Here is an 18052-nt window from a genome sequence, read left to right on the forward strand (position 1 = left end):
AATGACCCAGCACCCTTATATATTTCAGACAGAGGAGTTGGGGAAATACATGGGATGAGAGATATCCATCACCATTCATCCAGGAAGCAGTCCAATTTTTCGGAAGTGTAGACCAGAAGGTTTTGCACCGAGGGTAACGATAGTGCAGTGAGGTGTATTTGAATCAGTGTGTTTCTCAAGGTGGGCTACACCAAAGGTGCCAATAGTCAAAAGTGATGGTTCGGTAAGGTTGTGTGGTGGTTACAAGAGCATGCTGAACAGTGTGTCAGCAACAGAGGTATATCCATTGCCCACACTCACCGAGGCTTCTGCGATGCTTCAAGGCGGTCAAGTTTTTACAAAACTTAACTTGGAGGAAGCATACCTCAAGGTCACAGTTGTTGATGCCACGGCAGAGTTGCTCACAGTCAACACAATGAAGGGACTCTTCAAGGTAAGAAGACTGCCTTCTGGAGTTAGTAGCGGACCAGCTATTTTCCTATGCCTGATGGCCACACTGCTTGCAGGAGTGCCAGGAACTGCAGTTTTGTTGGATGACATTTTAATAACAGGTAGTGATGCACACAAACATTGTAACCGTGTCCACGAGGTCCTGGAGCATAAGAAGACAGGACTCAAACTGAAAAAGTCTATGTGTGTTTTTGCAGTAGTCAGAACAATTTCTGGGACATAAATTTGATGGGAGGGGCATTCACCCATTGGAGAGTAAAGTTGAAGCTATACATCGTGCAAGAGCCAAGAACTACAGCCATTCCTTGGGATTTAAATTTCTATGAAACATATTTAAAGAACAGATCTGAAGTATTAGAGCCATTGTATAGACTACTTGATACAGGAACTCCTTGGCAGTGGACGAAAAGACACAGCCAGGCCTTTCAGAGAGCAAAGCAACTGTTGCAGTCAGATCAAGTTCTTACTCAATATGACATTGGCAAGCCCTTGATCTGGACTTGTGATGCTTCAGAGTATGGAGTTGGAGCAGTTCTATCTCATGAGTTAGGGAATGGGGTAGAGGCTCCTATGGCATTTTGTTCCAGAACATTGTAGCAGTGTGAGTGCAACAACTCCCAATTGGATAAGGAAGCTCTCGCAATAATCTTTGGTATAACTAAGTTCAGGCAGTATCTTGTAAGTAGACATTTTAAAATTGTGTCAGACCACAAGCCACTCCTAAGACTAATATATCCTGCAAAACCTATTCCAGATACACTTGCTCCTTGATTACTACGTTGGAGTCTGATGCTGGCCATGCATGATTAACTGGAATATAGGGTCAAATCAGAAATTAGTCATGCTGATGCTCTTAGCAGGTTGCCCCTGCTTAGTCAGGAATTTACAGTCCCAGCACCATGTGATGTACTAATGCTTGAAGATTTTTCAGAGCCAATTGTTGACCCCTCAAAAATGGCTGCAGAAACAAAACAAGATTCTGTATTAGTTAAGGTCATGACATATGTACAGCAAGGATGACCAACTGGCATTAAAGATGGGGGCCTGGGACCTTATTATGCAAGGCCAGATGAGCTGGGTAATAATTCCAACCACCACATCAGTGATGTCAAAGATGCCCCACACAAGCTATGATGGCATTGTCCGCATGAAAGCAGTTGCCAGAAGCTATTTTTGGTGGCCCAAGCTGGATACAAGAATTGAGGGGAAGTAGTAAGGGAATGTGTTACTTATCAAAGTTGTCACAATCTCTCCCCCCCCCCTCCCACACAAGTTGAAGATGGTATCATGGCCAGCCCCAGAGAAGCCATGGTCACGACTGCATATTGACTTTGCTGGACCATTCCAATGGATGATCTTTTTGATTGTTGTAGACACATTTTCAAAGTAGCCAGAAGTCAGGCGGGTAAATAGTATGTTGACTGCAGCAGTTGTTCACAAATTATGGTACAAGTTTAGTTGCCATGGCTTGCCCGATGTGGTAGTAGCAGACAATGGGACAGCTTTTGGATCACAAGAAGTAGCAACATTTACAAAGAGACATGGACTGCGGATGGTAGTTTAACCTCCATATCATCATTCAAGCAATGGACAGGCTGAACATACTGTACAAACGGTGAAGCAGGAACTGAAGAAGCTAGACCAGGGTGATTGGAGAGTACGCTTGGCAGGTATGTTGTTTTCCTTACTCACAACCCCTTGTTTGGAAAACCTTAACACTCCTGCAGAAATGCTTATGAACTGGTGCCTGGTGAACATTTTGACTAAAATGCATCCGAGTGCACAAGAAGACAATCAGGAAATATCATGAGCCCCAGAGACTAACACCTACCAGGCTTGCCAGTTTGTTTATGGTGATGCAGTCTGGCTTCGCAACTATTTGCATGAGCCAAAGTGGGTAGCTGGCTGCGTAATTGCAGGTAAAGGGCAGTTGATATACAGAGTACAGGAAGGACAAGCAAAGTCATGAACAGCGGTGTCATGTTGACCAACTGCGGCGATGTATGGGCCAGAAAACAGGGGAACCGTGAAATTGTGCCCACAAGAGATGAGACATCATGACTCAGGGTGCCTACCACTATCACAGAAGACTGACATCCATGTTAGGTCATGAACACTCCAGAATCCAGTTGACTTTTGGGGTGCCATCAAAGAGGGACACAGAGGTAGTGAGGGACGAGTCTACGATCGCGGCAAACCAGCAAGCAGTGGCAGCAAAGACTAAGTTCCAGAGACTCTTCAACATTCCGGGGATTTGATATCCCTGAAGAAAATTCTGCCCCACAACGATTTTCAACACAACAACATCGCCCTCCCAAGAACCTTCTTGATTTTGTGTCATTCTAAGAGGGGAGAGAATCTGTTATGTATCGAGACTGTTAATTTTAAGTAGAGTATTTAGGTAGTCATAGGTTGGTAGCTAGGGTGTGCATAAGTGGCAACAGTGCGAACGACCTTTGTAATGTGTACGTTCGGGAGGGAACGGACAATGAATGTGTTAACGATGGTTACCAAGATAAATTGGAATTAAAACAATCATGACAGTGGTTAGGGGCAGTATACAACACAAAGCTCTTTTGGTGGTTGAATCCCAGTCTTATTCAGTTTCCATTTTACAATTTTTACAGATACCAGATTTAAGTTTCACATTTTTACTAGTCACTAGTATATCAAAACATTTAGTTGGAAATAAACAAAATACTGTACTCTATATGAAAAAAAAAGTAAGAACTAGGCATTAAATATACAACTTACACAAGTAAAAAACAACAATTTTACCTGTTTGAGAAATAAAACTGCAATCTTGTCCATAAATATTAGTTACAAATGCATCTTATAGTCCAAAACAAAATTTCACACTGTAAGGGCACACAAAAAATATACAAGTACTTAAGGAGCCCCCATCTTGAACTGACACTTATCAACTTTTTTTTTCTTTAAGTTCAAGAACTCCACGATTCATTCACTAGTTCGTGTGTCCCTTCATGGGCTTGACAGTGGTGTTTGCTCTGGTTCAGTAGCTGATTGAATGCGTTATTGTACTTTATCTTTCTGATTTCCTCAGTGTGTGGAATGTGAGAGTGCGTCGCACACCTTACAGTCAACGTTGAACCATCTGTCATGACCCGGCCGCGACATCCAAGCTTCCTCTGATCCCTGCACTCCCAGTACACCTTCTGGCCCCTGCACCGATGTATATTGTAAACAAATTCATTGTAAATTATTTGGGGGTTACCATTCCTGTTTGAAATCATCTGGAAGTCACCTAAAAGAAGAAATGTTTATCTTGTAAGTGCTTCAAATTTGTGGTTTGCATGTGTGTGTGTATATATATACACACACATATAAGTATAAACACTGACAAGTTCTGACAGTCATAACAGGTACGCATAATTTTTGCATGTAAAAAATTCAACAAAAATAGATACAGATATTAAAATATTTAACCTTCTTTAAAAAATATATGTCTATTAACAATAACAAAAATAACTGTGTTATAGAATAAGAACATTTTTTTTTCCTGAAAAATGTAAAAAAAAAATTATGATTATTGCATCATAAATGAAATATTGACAAATTTTCAAAGATCCCAGGTTTATTTATTGAATATTTAGGTGCTACAAAGATGTCCAAACTAAGTGATAGTGGCTTTAAAGCTGAACTTGTGATGGCTCACACCTACCCTGTGATGCAACATGGTTTATTAGTACATATTGAGTGTTGAGAAGTTTGGAATCACGATGATCTTGAAAAACTTATCAAATCAAACCTTTCAGTAACTATCATACAATTCAATTTAGTTTTTACTTACCTACTATTGTCATATAACAAAGTATTTATTGAGGAAATTTTTTTTTCTCTATTTTCATTTCAGCATAAAGGCACTAAGGCACATGTGTGCAACAACTTATGAAACACTAACCCAAGGAAAAATTGCAGATAAGAAAGTGGTGCATCAATGTGAATGTGGGTGTTTATTTCTGTCAGCTGAACATAGTGCAATTCATCATGCTGATGATATTGATACTGGCTATTTATTAGAACATGTCTACTTGAAAATTAGAAAAATTCAGTCAATTAAACAATTTCCTTGCAAGAATTTAATTAGATATTTTTTTTTTTTTAATTTTTGGGAGGAAAGTTTTAATTGTTTATGTTTCTGTAAGGTTCTAACAAATCCATGCTTTTTGCTGCCGAATAGCTACCACTACAGAGGCTGGAAGATAAGGGTCTAAAGAAAATTAAATTTACCCAAAGTTACATTAACTCAAGAGTCATGATTTATTTCGGTCTTTCACGTACAACACAAATTTTAAAAAGTGATGTGTTGCTGCATGCTCTCACTGCCTAAACATAACACAAACACTGGAACATGCGAACACACACACACAGTTTGGTCAGTGAAATAGCACGGTGCATGGTGGTGCGACTGGTGTTGTTGCTTGTCTGCTTGCAACTCCTCTTTTCGTAGGGCGGCAACAGTGGCGGGTTGACGAATGGCTCCTGACGGGGCGGCTAGGTGGTGTACAGAAGGAGTTTCTCAGCTAAGCTCATACGCAACTTTTACCCAACACTCAAATTTTAAAATCGCTGCATTACAAGTTCCCTAATATTTCCATTTATTTTTTGTTTTTATTTCTTCATTTCCACAAATTACTAAAAAAATCTTTTTTTTTTTTTCATTTTATAACAGTCCAAAGGAGTGCTAAGCAATGCAAAGTAGTTGTTCTATGAAATATGCTTTGGCTGTAATATTTTTGTTAAATGTTAGGGGAATAAAACATTTCTCACTAACAAACAGTAGTCTGATTTTTAATTTAATTACATAAGAATGCATTCTTAAGTTAGCCAATCACAGTAACTTTTATAACCATAATCATTTAAATATTGTAGATGTATTACCTTTTGATTTATTACATTATCTTATTTAGAATTTAAGAAGTTTGATATTCACATATATTCTTCCTTATGTATAATTGTATGTATATATTGTTCACTGTACAATGAACTAACTATAAGATAGAACATTAAGTTAATTTTTAACTTTCACTGCTTCGCTGGTTTTGATCAATACTATATAACTATACTTGTGTTATTGTCAGCACAAGCATACTTGAATACCATCTACATGATACATAAATGATTGAGTACACATTATAATTGATCACATAATTTTATTTTCTGATTTATAAACAATTAAAATTATATACTGCAATATTTCACAAATATTATTTTTCATATTTCTACTTACATTACACTGAACTTTGTTGAAACATTTTGGCTAAATGGGTTAATACTATCATATGCATACACTTAATCTTCACTCAAACTATTTAAAACAATAGTCTACAGCAAGCAAAAAAGTTGGGGAATAAACTACTTACAAAAAATTTTTAACACACATACACTGAAAATTATTTTCACATCATGTCTCTTAAAAATAGTACCACCGATAAAATGTTACACGCACATGAATGCACACAGGCACGTGCACGCACGCACACACACACACACAAACACAAGAACACACACAAACAAACACAATCACACACACAAACACACAAAGATATATCTGCAAATGCACATTCACAGAAAAGTAGTTAGTTAAAATGATCTAAAATTCCTTCTTTCAAGAATATTAATGTTCTAAGGTACACAGTGCTTTGTGAATTCTCTCATATAAGACTGGTCAATTATATAGCATAATCACGTTTGTTTATCATAAATCATATGTAAAATAAAGTATGACTTTACAATGAACATTAGGGATTAACAAACACAAAAGTCAATTCATTTGAACTGCTAAAAGAAATGTATTAAATGTAAAGGCCTTTCCACACAATCCAATATTTATTGAATTTAAAAGCTCATATAAATGCACTTCGAAGACAGGATTCAATAAAAGTAGAAAATGTCTTTTGAAATGCATTTCACAAACTACATAAATACTTAAACTATTTTAGTAAAACAAATAATTTTTTTTTACACCGAGGTTAAAACTGCTTCTTGACCAAGGAAATTCATAAGAAGTAACAAATGTTTTGGTTGTGATTTCTTTTTATTTGAACAAATATGGCTTAAAAACTCTTAAGAAGATTATTTAGATAACTTTAAGAAAAATATTATTGTTCCAAAGGTGCTAATGCAATTAATATGAATCCTGAAAAATAACATTCAAGAAAATTTAGAATATGTCATAAACAAAAGTATTTAAATAAATTGGAGCACAAACTTTGAAGACAGATTTGACTGAGAAATAGCCTTAATATTGTTGAATAAATTTAACATTAAGCTAACCTATATTAAAAGCAAATAGTTACCTATTTTATATAATAATTACCTAATTTTCTTCCCATTATATTATTATCTACTTAAAGAATCCTACCTTTCTAAAATATAAATAAAGCAGTGATCATAGTCTTCATAGGACTACGAATTTAAGGTCACTGACAAGACTCCAAGTAAATAAAACCAAAACTTAATCAGTTAATTATAATTTCCTAGTTTACAAGGACACATCAGACCATTATGGAAGGAGGGATAAATATTTTAATTTACTTTACTTAAAAATTACAATAAAATAAAAATGTCATTTAACATTACAATGAAATAGGTATTCAAAGCCAACATCAATTTGTATTTTTAAAAAAAACATTCAAGTGGTACCAAATAAATATGCTAAATCCTCACAAGCTCTGACCTCAAATTTCTTGATATGATTTAACTAAACAGGATTTTCCTTCTCTAACCTCACAATAACTTTTTGATTGCATGGAGAAACTAAGAAAATAAACTTTGAATGAATCTTGCAATGGGGAAGATTGATATAAAACATTTTTATGGACACATGCCATTGTCAGTTTTCACTTATGTCATAGAGAAACCACAGAATGGCCAAGAAAGATAAATATACAAAAACCCAGAAAAACAAGCCAAAATCAGCCTGTGTTAAATGTTAAATGAATACACAGCACTGAGAATTCTGTCACTGTGTTGTCCAGATTATCTGTTTTGCATCATCAGGTTCATCTGTTTGTCACTGTTATACGAGGTTGCTGTCTGTTTCTGTTCCTGTTACAACTGTCTTGTCATTGTCAGCCCACTGTGTTTGTCTGAGACGTGATATTCTAATTCCTTTTATTCTCTGTGCTGTCTATTCATTTAACATCTTATTTTGGCTTGTTTTTCTGTGTTTGTGTATTCATCTCTCTTGTCCATTTTTGTGGTTTCTTTGTGACACACTGTGAAAACTAGCAAACCATAAGAATGGTTTAAAAGTGAAAATGAATACTGACATTTTATCACGAATAAACCCCCAAATAAGTACAACTAATTAGTACACATGACAATAGTTTTTCCTCTAGCAGTGCACACACAATAGCTAAAGTCAACAGTCTATAATTCCTCTCACATATAATTTCCCTGAAGTCACTACAGATTGAACAACGAATCACCAAACAACTTGTTCAAGTTGTCAGTTTTCTGAATTTTCTCAGTATGGGGTGCGTGAGTGTGGTCGATGTGTTTCACCCGAATCGTGTCACCCTCCGTGACAATTCGACAAGCGCACTTCAGCCTCTTGTGGTCTATGCACAGCCAGATGACCTGGTTACCACGGTACTGGTGCACACTGAATATGAAATCATTATGGATCAGTTGCGTCTTACCTCGGGCGCTTTTCACAAACCTCACGAACCCTAAAAATAATGGGAAAGTGTTACTTTTACGGGGAAAATATTTTATCTAACCACAAAAGAGATATACTAAACATGCTGATTTTCCACAAACAACATAGAAATTTTATACAAGGCGAAACCAGTACTACAATGCTTGAGAAAACATTTGAAGATGATAGGTTAAAGAAGTCAAAAACAAACTGAGTCGTAATGCACAATGTGATTTTCTTATGATTTGCAAATATTTCACTACTACAAAAACTAGTCACTGTATTAATAAAATTATTTATTAAGTATAATGCACAGTAAAATACTTGATAACTGAGGCATTAAAAAAAGTGGTTTCTTTACTAATATACATGGAAATTACACTGACACACAAACTGATATCTTTAAAATATTTTTTTCTAATGACAAGACAGTATGGAAATTAATATATAGTGCATTCCTTCTTTCTAAGAGGTTACATTCAGTAAAGAGAGATTGAAAAAAAAAAACTATTTGTCCTTATAGTTTATCAGTTGGGACATATAAAGGATAGTTTATTTGCTTAATTTCTTTAAAAGTTTTGTACTGCTTTTGACAGGAACAACAGTCAAGCACTGGTTCTAAAATACTCTTATTAGCTAGCCTGCAGAATAGTGTAGAAATTCCTCTCAGTTAATTCATATTAATGCACAAATTCTACAGCTTCTTTATACAATTACAGTAGAGCACCCCCACAAACGTAATTACCACAAACGGAACTCCTGATATCCGGAACTAAATTTCCAAAAAAATTAAAACAATACAAAACATCTTCAAAACATTTCCGCACTGGAACGAGGCATTTTTGCTTTTGCCTGACTGTACATGTCTTGGCGCGCGCGCATGCGTCTGTCAGAGAGCTAATTATAGCCAGTCTTTCCCGCGCATTGGGTAAATACACCACTGGTTTTCGCGTCGGACGTGAATTACTATAAAGATGTTTATGCTATAAGTATGTAGTTTTATTGTTTCACTGTCAAGTAAATGGCAAATTCCGGCCGGCCTGAGTGTATGTACACCGACTCCCACTATACACGCTGACACACGTGATAGCGAGTAACATTTACTTCCAACGTGTGATGCTTTCAGTTTGTAGGCAATAATTTAGTGTACAAATATGTATTATGTACATATTTATACGTTAATATATGGTTAAACAGTCTACATTTACCTGTATTTCTCTATCTCTGTGTTTTTAAACATGATGCTTGAAGTGTTATTCTTGTGTATGTGAAATGTAAACTGTGCGTGGCAGTGACTATACACTCTCCAGGAAGTGTGAATCACTAGCACATCAACACAGAAGTAACACAACACTGCAGCTGTAGGCCTACTACCTCCCCAGAACCCTCCTCATCATCCTCTTCGCTCACGCACGCACCCACCCACAGAGATAAGAAACACCCGCTTGCCAGCTTGCTAGAATGAAGGTAATTCAACCAGCCCGGAGTTTTACGATCCGGCACGTTTTGATACAGTACATATTTAGATCTACATATTTTTTATTGTATGGTTTTATAACTGGAAAATATTTACAGTACAACTTTGGCTATACATATACGTTAATATGTGCAGCATGTAATGGCTTTTTTCTTTGCCTCCCTACACCAACTCCCCTTATCCAGAATTTTCCCATAACCGGAATAGGCCTCCCCCCAATGATTCCGGTTGAGGGGTGCTCTACTGTATATTTAAAACAAAATAAGAAAGCATCCTCAGTTTGTACAAATGTACAAAAATAATTTTAAAAATACATACTAAGATAAAAAAATGTGTGCATGAGTCCATGTGTGACAGAAGCGAAACTTCTTGCTTATTAGGTATAGATAGAGATAAATTATTAGTATTTTTTTTTAACAAGAGATAATAATCAAGAATAGCAAGTATGAAAAAATGCCTTTTTCCGCACCCTGTGCTCTTGCATCCGTTCACTGGCATTTTTGGCGCCTCTTTTGGAGGTTTATTTCCACGTTGCCTTTGATAATACCTTTTATCTGCCTTTTTATTATTTTTAGGCAAGATGTTAAATCACAATCTCCTGCTGAATAAATTGAAAGAACATAAATTACACTTATAAAGTCTCTTTCACAAGTCTTAAGTCCTTTAGACATTTAAAATCACTATTCATATACTAAACATAAATTACACTTATAAAGCTAACCTCTTATGTCTAAGTCTTTTTTACATTTTCAATCACACTATTCACATAAAAATGAATGATACTTATAAAGTTAATTGAACAAATCAATAACTCTTTTTTACAAGAATAAATAAAATGTAGATACTTTAATTAAAATAAAATGAATATGGTAGTGTCAATCATCAGCTGTTACGAAAACTGAGGAGTAGACAAACACAAGCAGCGTTATGACAATTCTGCAACATCACTGCTGCGGTATTTCTATCCTTTCCCCAGCCGTCTCCTCTTCCAGCCGTTACAACTAGCATGTAGCATGCTACGCTACATACCTGTCCCCTCCCCCTTGCTGTCTTCCCCTTCGACCACTAGTGCATGCGTTAAAAGTGGTGTCGCTGCTGACGCATTCTCCTTCTCTATCGGTTCCCCTACCACATACCTAACTATTCCCCCCATGTGATCGGAATTTTCTTAACGCTCACTTCAAAAAATTGTTAAAAATCAACAAAATGCAATAAAGATACAATCTCAAACCTTTCAGACATTCAGACAATACACAACTTGTTCAATCCTTGTTTCACACAGCTTTTAATGATGGCTTCTTAGATTTACAGCCAGAAAAACATACAAAACAGTCATGGCTTATCATCAGGCTTACCAATGAAAATCCTGACTATTCCTGACCCAAATAAAATTCCGAACTCCTTTAAACTATGCAAGGACATTAAAAATTGTAATAAAAAATAAAACATACAATTTAAATATTGTTTGAACAAATCACCCAATACAAATGATTAGAAATTTCAATACAGTCATATGAAAATTTTCACTCTTAACTTCATCGCACAGTTATACAGAAACAAACTCATTTCACAGTTAAATTGGGTTACGATAACCGTATTAAGTTCATATGGTTTTTAATTATTTTTTTCTTTTACACAAAAATTTTCCTTTTGCCAGAGATGAACTTATGACAGTATTCCTCCTAACTGAAACCATATTTTCAAGTGAAATTCCAGACTCATGACGCTCCACCCCATGGTGAAAATCTCTAGAATACCCAAGGGAGGACTGTGGGATAACCTTTGTCATTACCATTTCACAGTTACGATTTTGCACGCTATGGCGGGCCCCGTCAGAGAGGGGCTTTATGTAAATTACCCCCCCCCCCCTACCTTATGGTTAACTAACAACATATATATTGTTTTCTCTCTTCTAACATTTGTGGAAGTTTGATTGAATATTACATTCTTTTTACAACTGATAGTAATTATTCCTTCAATGCAGAGGAACTTACAGGATGGAGAAATGGGAGCCAGTCTAATAAAATGTGATAATCACTGGCCTGGGTTTGCTATAGTTAGCTACAACGCAAAAACCAGCCTTCCCATCTTGTTTGCCAGGTTGTTGGCACCAAACCAACACTCTCCAAAAGGATTTTTTGACTAAATATGCTTGGCAATATTCAATTCAATCAATAATGCAGCCATGTATCCGTAGAATATTTTAAGTTATTTATGATTGATTAATTTAGTATTCAACTAAGATGGTTGTGTATGAAGAGAAGTATGACACACAGTATACGACAACATAATAATACAGAAGAACATAAGTGTGTATGTATGGAATATTAAATGGCGCAAAAAGCACCATTTTTCTACAGCACAATTATTCTTTAAAAAAATGTTTATATTACACAAGTATGTAATTCAAAAATCATAAAATTTTACAAACCAACATTCTACAATAGCACTTGATTTGTGCAAGATGAAAAAAATGTCTAGCAGATAAAATCATCACTCAACAAACAAAAAGCACATTCTTCAATTTTAAAAATTAGATGTGATTACATCCTTGCTCACCAACACACAAAGAGCATTACATAAATTGCATGTACTTGTGCGATCTCGCTAATGTAATCTTAGCGGTATGAGGCTGATGATTATGCTCAGAGAACCAGGCCACGATCGTGCTGTCCCGAGTAAAAACACGGCTTTTGCACCTGTACAACCTTTCACTGATGCATCGCCACCGACGTATAGGACCGCTGATGTGGTACAGTCTATACAAGAAGTCATTGTGGACCAGATGAGGCTTCCCCCTATTGCTCTCAACAAACTCTAGCACACCTAGAAAAAATGTGAGAAAAGAAAACTGTGTGTAACAAATACACTCACTATGCTTTATTTAATCAGAAATACTTAAAATTTATTAACTACATATGTTGAATGAAATAGGGTTTAATATCTTGTAGATATCCAGGTCATTATAAATGGAACATCAGTGATTAATTGGAGGGGGAAATGGGAGTACTCCGAAAAAACCTACCAACTCACAGTAAAGTCCTTTACATTTCCCACTTAATGAAAATCCTGAGTTTGACCCTGCTGGGAATTGAACCTGGATTAGCATGGTAGGAAATAATCCCTAAGAATGTATAAGCAAAATACCATACTGTTAAACAAGATCAAACAGATGATAGCTATTAAAATATTAAAAATGTATTAATCTTGTCCTAGAACCCACAAAACAAAACACAGAAAATCATAACACTGTAAAAATAGTAACATATAATGTATTGTGTACAAACTAGATTAAAAAATATATATATAACTTAAGATCAAGAAATTAATTTGCACTAAACAATAAAACAAAGCCAGCTCATCAAATATCTTAATTGGCAATCCCTCGAAAATTTGGCGTTATAAGCAATACTATTATCGCTCCTAGTGGCTTGGTGTGACAGCTTAGTTTTTTTTATGTTTCCAATGTGAATGATAAAATTCACAATGCTAATTAAGTTACGTAAAATATACCAATTTGTAGAGAAATATCACTGTAGAATTATATTTTAAAAAGTGGTTATAATTAAGCAATTTTTTTAATTTTATAATTCCTGTTTTAGTATATTCAAGGATGTATTATAACTTGATGAAATCTCATTTATCTACTTTCCATTTGATGAGGTAGCCAATCTAAAAAAAATAATCAAGAAACCAGCATCTATTTCATTTTATTAAGATTATGCCATAATTTACACTGACACTTTCATTTATTTTGGTTATAGCTATGTTTAGAATAAGAAATAATTTCACCTTATTACAATAAACTAATTTAAATATTTTTTAAACAATTGCATTTTTATTTAAAATTAGAGTACAATCATTAAATTTCTTATTTATTATATTAGTTGATTCAGTTAGATTTTGTATTACTTAAAATAAATTTTTCAGCCCTCTCCTCTTTTCCAACAGGGATACCTATGTGAAAATTCAGAACTACACATTAAGTAAATATGGCAGTATCCATTAACCAAATAAAACCAAATTAGTTCCATTTTTTTATAGCAGATGTGAAATCCAAAATATTTATAATAAATTTACATTTTTACTGAATTTAAATTTATCTCACCAATACTGATTTAGTGCAATTTTTTTTACATATATTTTAAAATAATATCCAACCCTCTTACAACCTAAGAGGTTTATTTCCCAGAACATTGAATAAGAGAAGGTTAATCATTGTCAATATTTTAAATTAAGTTTGATTTTATAAGAATACATATTTATTAATGTTAATGTTACAATATTTCACCCATTAACCCTTCTGACTGGGTATCCCGTGATTTTCGCGTGCAGCAATTACTGGTTATAATTTACGCATCCCGCGATTCCCGCGGACACGAACATTTTTGTGCTGTATTACATTGTTATCCCGCGATTTTCCCGTCCAAGCTATCTGTGCTGCTTCCTTGACTTAGTTGAATATTTTCCCGCTAGATGTCGCACAGTTCTTCGCCTATAGTTGTTCATTTCCTCACTAGATGGGACTGTGTATTCAGGTTTTATAGACGACTCGGGAAGAAATAAACGCGCCAAATTGTTTGTCTATTATTTCATGTGTACAAGTGCTTTATTTTCAAGTGAACCATGAATACTTTTTAATGATTTTCATCGTATTGAATCCTATTTGTGTTATGAAATACTAACAAAATTCACAAATTTTCGTTTTGAGGTAAGTTTTATGCTTTTTAGTTATTTACAACTGCTGTAATAATGGTTCAGTAAAATGTGTACCTATGTTTTGTCATCGATATAAATTGTACATGAAGAATATGTATGAGTTTATATAAAAAAGATAAAACTATTAATAAAATTTTCATCTTTTCTTTTTGAAGTGTAAATTTCTCAGTTTTGATTGCAAAATTGAGTATGTGTTTTCATATATTACATTAGGATTTTTGTAATTTTGCTTCGAAGCTTGTACTTGCAAATTACAAACTTTGGGCACTATTACCGTCGTAAAAAAAATATTTGCTCAGATTGGAAATTACAAATAGCAAATTCCTAATTCAATTGGAACACGACCAGTGCATTTGAAGTATGAATTTTCATATAAATCTTCTAATAATATTTATTGATGCGTCTGGTGCTACATGAATCTGTGGCATATTCAAATTAGCACTTTGTCACGTGACTCAGTTTTGTTTTCAATCTCAATGACGTAATTTCGTATATTGTTTTTGTCAGCTTCGAAAAATACAAATTACAAATTCTGGGCATAAACAAATAACAAACAAATGGTTCAGATTGTGTGTGTTTTATTTATACTCTTTCCGTGTAGTATGAAATTTTTGACATGTGCTGAAACAAACATAATAGATACTTGTACATAGGAAAATTCTTACGAAACATCATTGTTTTATTATTTTTTATCCATTACTTCATGATATTCACCTTCAATATTGTAAATGTTTGTTGCAGAAATTGTGCAAAATGTGCTTCATTATCTGAAAAAGACTATATTATATCACAATAATCAGCTATCAAAGGCAAGATGTTCTTTGAAGCATATATCAAAAAAAAACTTTTCCCCTGTGTGAAACAAATTGCATGTTAATGTTTTTCTTTAGTAAATTTTCATTTCTAGAGTACTATGTCTGGATTTATTTCCAGAACTCATGCCGTGAGATGGCTTCGAGTAGCAGAAAAAATTTGAAGGACAGAAATGAAACTGATGGTGAATCTGATGACGATAGTGATTATGTGCCTTGCTCCGATGAAAATGATTCAGATGCGGATTCTGTCGACTTGGGTAGTGGTAGTGATAGTAGTGACGATTCATCTAACATTTCGGTTTCAAGTGCAGATTTACTACTTCAAGAGAGTAGAGTGTGGTGTGATGTGGACATGCAGAACATCCCTCCAGCACCACCAAGATTTCCTTTTACAGGTAATCCAGGTGTAGTTGTAGACATAGATTCCACATGTAAACCATTGGAATGTTTCGAACTATACTTTGATCAGGTAATGATTGACATTGTTGTTAGGGAAACAAATATATATGCAGAACAATTCATTATCAAAAATCCCCCGAAAGAGAGATCAGTTTATAAAACATGGACCCCAACTACTGAAAATGAAATTAGGCTGTTTTTAGGAATCCTTATTTTTCAAGGAATTGTTAAGTTGCCACGGCAAGAATGGTACTGGTCCAAAAGAAAGGTCATTCAGTCTTCAATATTTCCTGAACTCATGTCCAGAAACAGGTTTCTTCTACTGATGAAATTTTTGCACTTTGCAAACAATGATAGCACTGACCTTCGCAACCATCCCAATCCAAAGTTGTGGAAATTTTTTGAAATAATGGAACACTTGTGTAAAAGATTTAGTGAAGTCTATCTTCCAGCAGACTCTCTCAGCTTGGATGAAAGTCTAATGCTATACAAAGGTCGTCTTGGATGGAAAATGTTCAATGCAAAAAAACGAGCTCGTTTTGGACTGAAATTTTTTGTGTTGTGCGAGACTGACTCAGGATACATTTGCGACTTTCTTTTATACACTGGAAAGAGCACAGTCTATAACGAGAAGTATGACACATATCCAATTTCTACCAAAGTAGTCCTGCATCTGATGGATCAATTCTTGAATATGGGCTACTGTGTAACTGTAGACAATTGGTACATGTCTCCAGAACTTGCGGATGTGCTTATAAAACAAAGAACGGACGTATATGGGACTGTAAACAGCAGAAGAAAGGATCTGCCTCAAGGTTTCTCAAAGGGAAAACTACAAAAGGGTGAGATACAAGCTTTCCAGCGTGGTAAGGTCATGGCCCTCAAGTGGCAGGATAAGAAAACTGTTTGCCTCTTGAGTACAGTGCACAATGCTACCACAAAAATAGTAAAAAACAGAAGTGGGACAGAAGTTGTGAAGCCGAAAGTAGTGTGCGACTATAATGACACTATGGGTGGAGTAGACCGTTCTGATCAAGAAATGTCATATTACCCTTCATCCAGGAAACAACAACACAAGTACTACAAGAATATTTTTCGGCATTTCATAGACCAAGCTGTTTGGAACTCATACATCATATTCACCAAAATTTATTCTGGAAAGAAGATTGATTTTGTAGAATACAGTCTCCAACTTGTTGAGAACCACATTGAAAAATATTCAGCTCCAAACAACCAATCTCCAAAAGGGAGACCAAGTGCTACACCTAACCCACTGAGGCTAACAGCCCGCCATTTTGCTAGTCATATTCCACCGAATACTATCAAAAAAGAGCCATGACGACAGTGTGCAATTTGCTGTGCTAAGAAGAACGAGAATGGCAAACGTATCAGAAAAGAAACCCGAATCTGGTGTAAGGACTGTGGCGTTGGACTTTGTTTAGAGCCATGTTTTCAGATTTATCATACTAAAAAGAACTTTTAAATATAATTATTATATTTTTTAATGTAAAATTATTTAATCATTCTTTTAAGATTTTTTTAATATATTTTATAAATTTTGAAGAAAAAAAATTGGCTATAAAAACTGTGGTGTTGGACTATGTTTAGAGCCTTTTTTTTTAATTTATCAGACTAAAATAAATTTTAAAAATTATTATTATTATATTTTTGATGAAAATTTATATAATCATTATTTTAAGGAAAAAAAATAAATGCATTATTTTTTTTAAATTTTGAAAAATAAAATTACGTGGTCAGAGGGTTAAGAAGTATAATTCCAGGAAGTAGTAAAAAACAGTTGGTAGTTCATCCATGTTAATAAATCATATTGCTAACTTTCATCTTGCTTGATTAGCTTCACAAATATTGCTTTTATAATAAATCCAAACTGACTGCCCCTTCACGCCTTTTACAACTGAATATATAAAAATAGTAATGGTAAAAACCATCCTATGAAAACATATAATGTTTGTTATTCGTGTTCAGTTTCTTACAGCCAGCTTAAAATACAGGGATACATAATTTATTTGTATCTAAACTAACATACCCCCAATTAACTGCATTTGGGGTCAAATTTCAAAATATGGTAAAAGCACCCTACATAATTAATTATAAAAGTTATTCATGCTCAGTTCCTTTCAACCAGCTTTATTTGGTCTGGAGATATGATTTGTTTCATGATAAAACATAACTTATTCCCCTTTTCAGGCCCTTAAAAATTGAATTCCAGAAAATTAGAAAAATAAATTTCTAACTCTACAGGTTATACTCTAAGATCTAATAGATTTGGAAGTATGCATTTTTTCATAAAACCAAACTTGCTCTTTTTATACTACTTACGACTGTATCTTGGCAGTGGTTGCAGGGTTTATTTGTATTCATTTTTACCAAATAATATACATCTTACTTCATTTGTATCCGACATTATATATTTTTTAAATAAAAACTTACTGCCATTTCACTCCTTTGAAAGATGAATTTCAATAAATGAAAAAAAAGAAAAAAATACATTACGTAGCTCTACAT

General features: G+C 34.5%; 1 protein-coding gene across 38 annotated transcripts in view; it reads right to left on the reverse strand.

The window, feature by feature from the left end:
- Positions 1-18052, reverse strand: part of LOC134546235 (protein bric-a-brac 1-like) — a 284962-nt gene that overhangs the window by 182306 nt on the left and 84604 nt on the right. Inside the window, exons 7-8 of one of the 38 annotated variants that reach the window (XM_063388882.1) lie at positions 12302-12419; positions 8018-8147 (exon numbers count right to left, since the gene is read on the reverse strand). The exons of 31 other annotated variants lie outside the window; for them this stretch is intronic. In XM_063388882.1, coding sequence (XP_063244952.1) covers positions 8114-8147; positions 12302-12419 — 152 coding nt within the window. In that variant the 3' untranslated portion in view covers positions 8018-8113. Of the gene's footprint in view, positions 1-3228; positions 3716-4707; positions 8148-10062; positions 10195-11149; positions 12420-18052 lie in introns of those variants that run through there. 6 more of the 38 variants (XM_063388912.1, XM_063388883.1, XR_010079113.1 and 3 more) reach the window with 6 other exon arrangements.

Source organism: Bacillus rossius, chromosome 1 (genome assembly GCF_032445375.1).
Source record: "Bacillus rossius redtenbacheri isolate Brsri chromosome 1, Brsri_v3, whole genome shotgun sequence".
In the NCBI taxonomy this organism is placed as follows: domain Eukaryota; kingdom Metazoa; phylum Arthropoda; class Insecta; order Phasmatodea; family Bacillidae; genus Bacillus; species Bacillus rossius.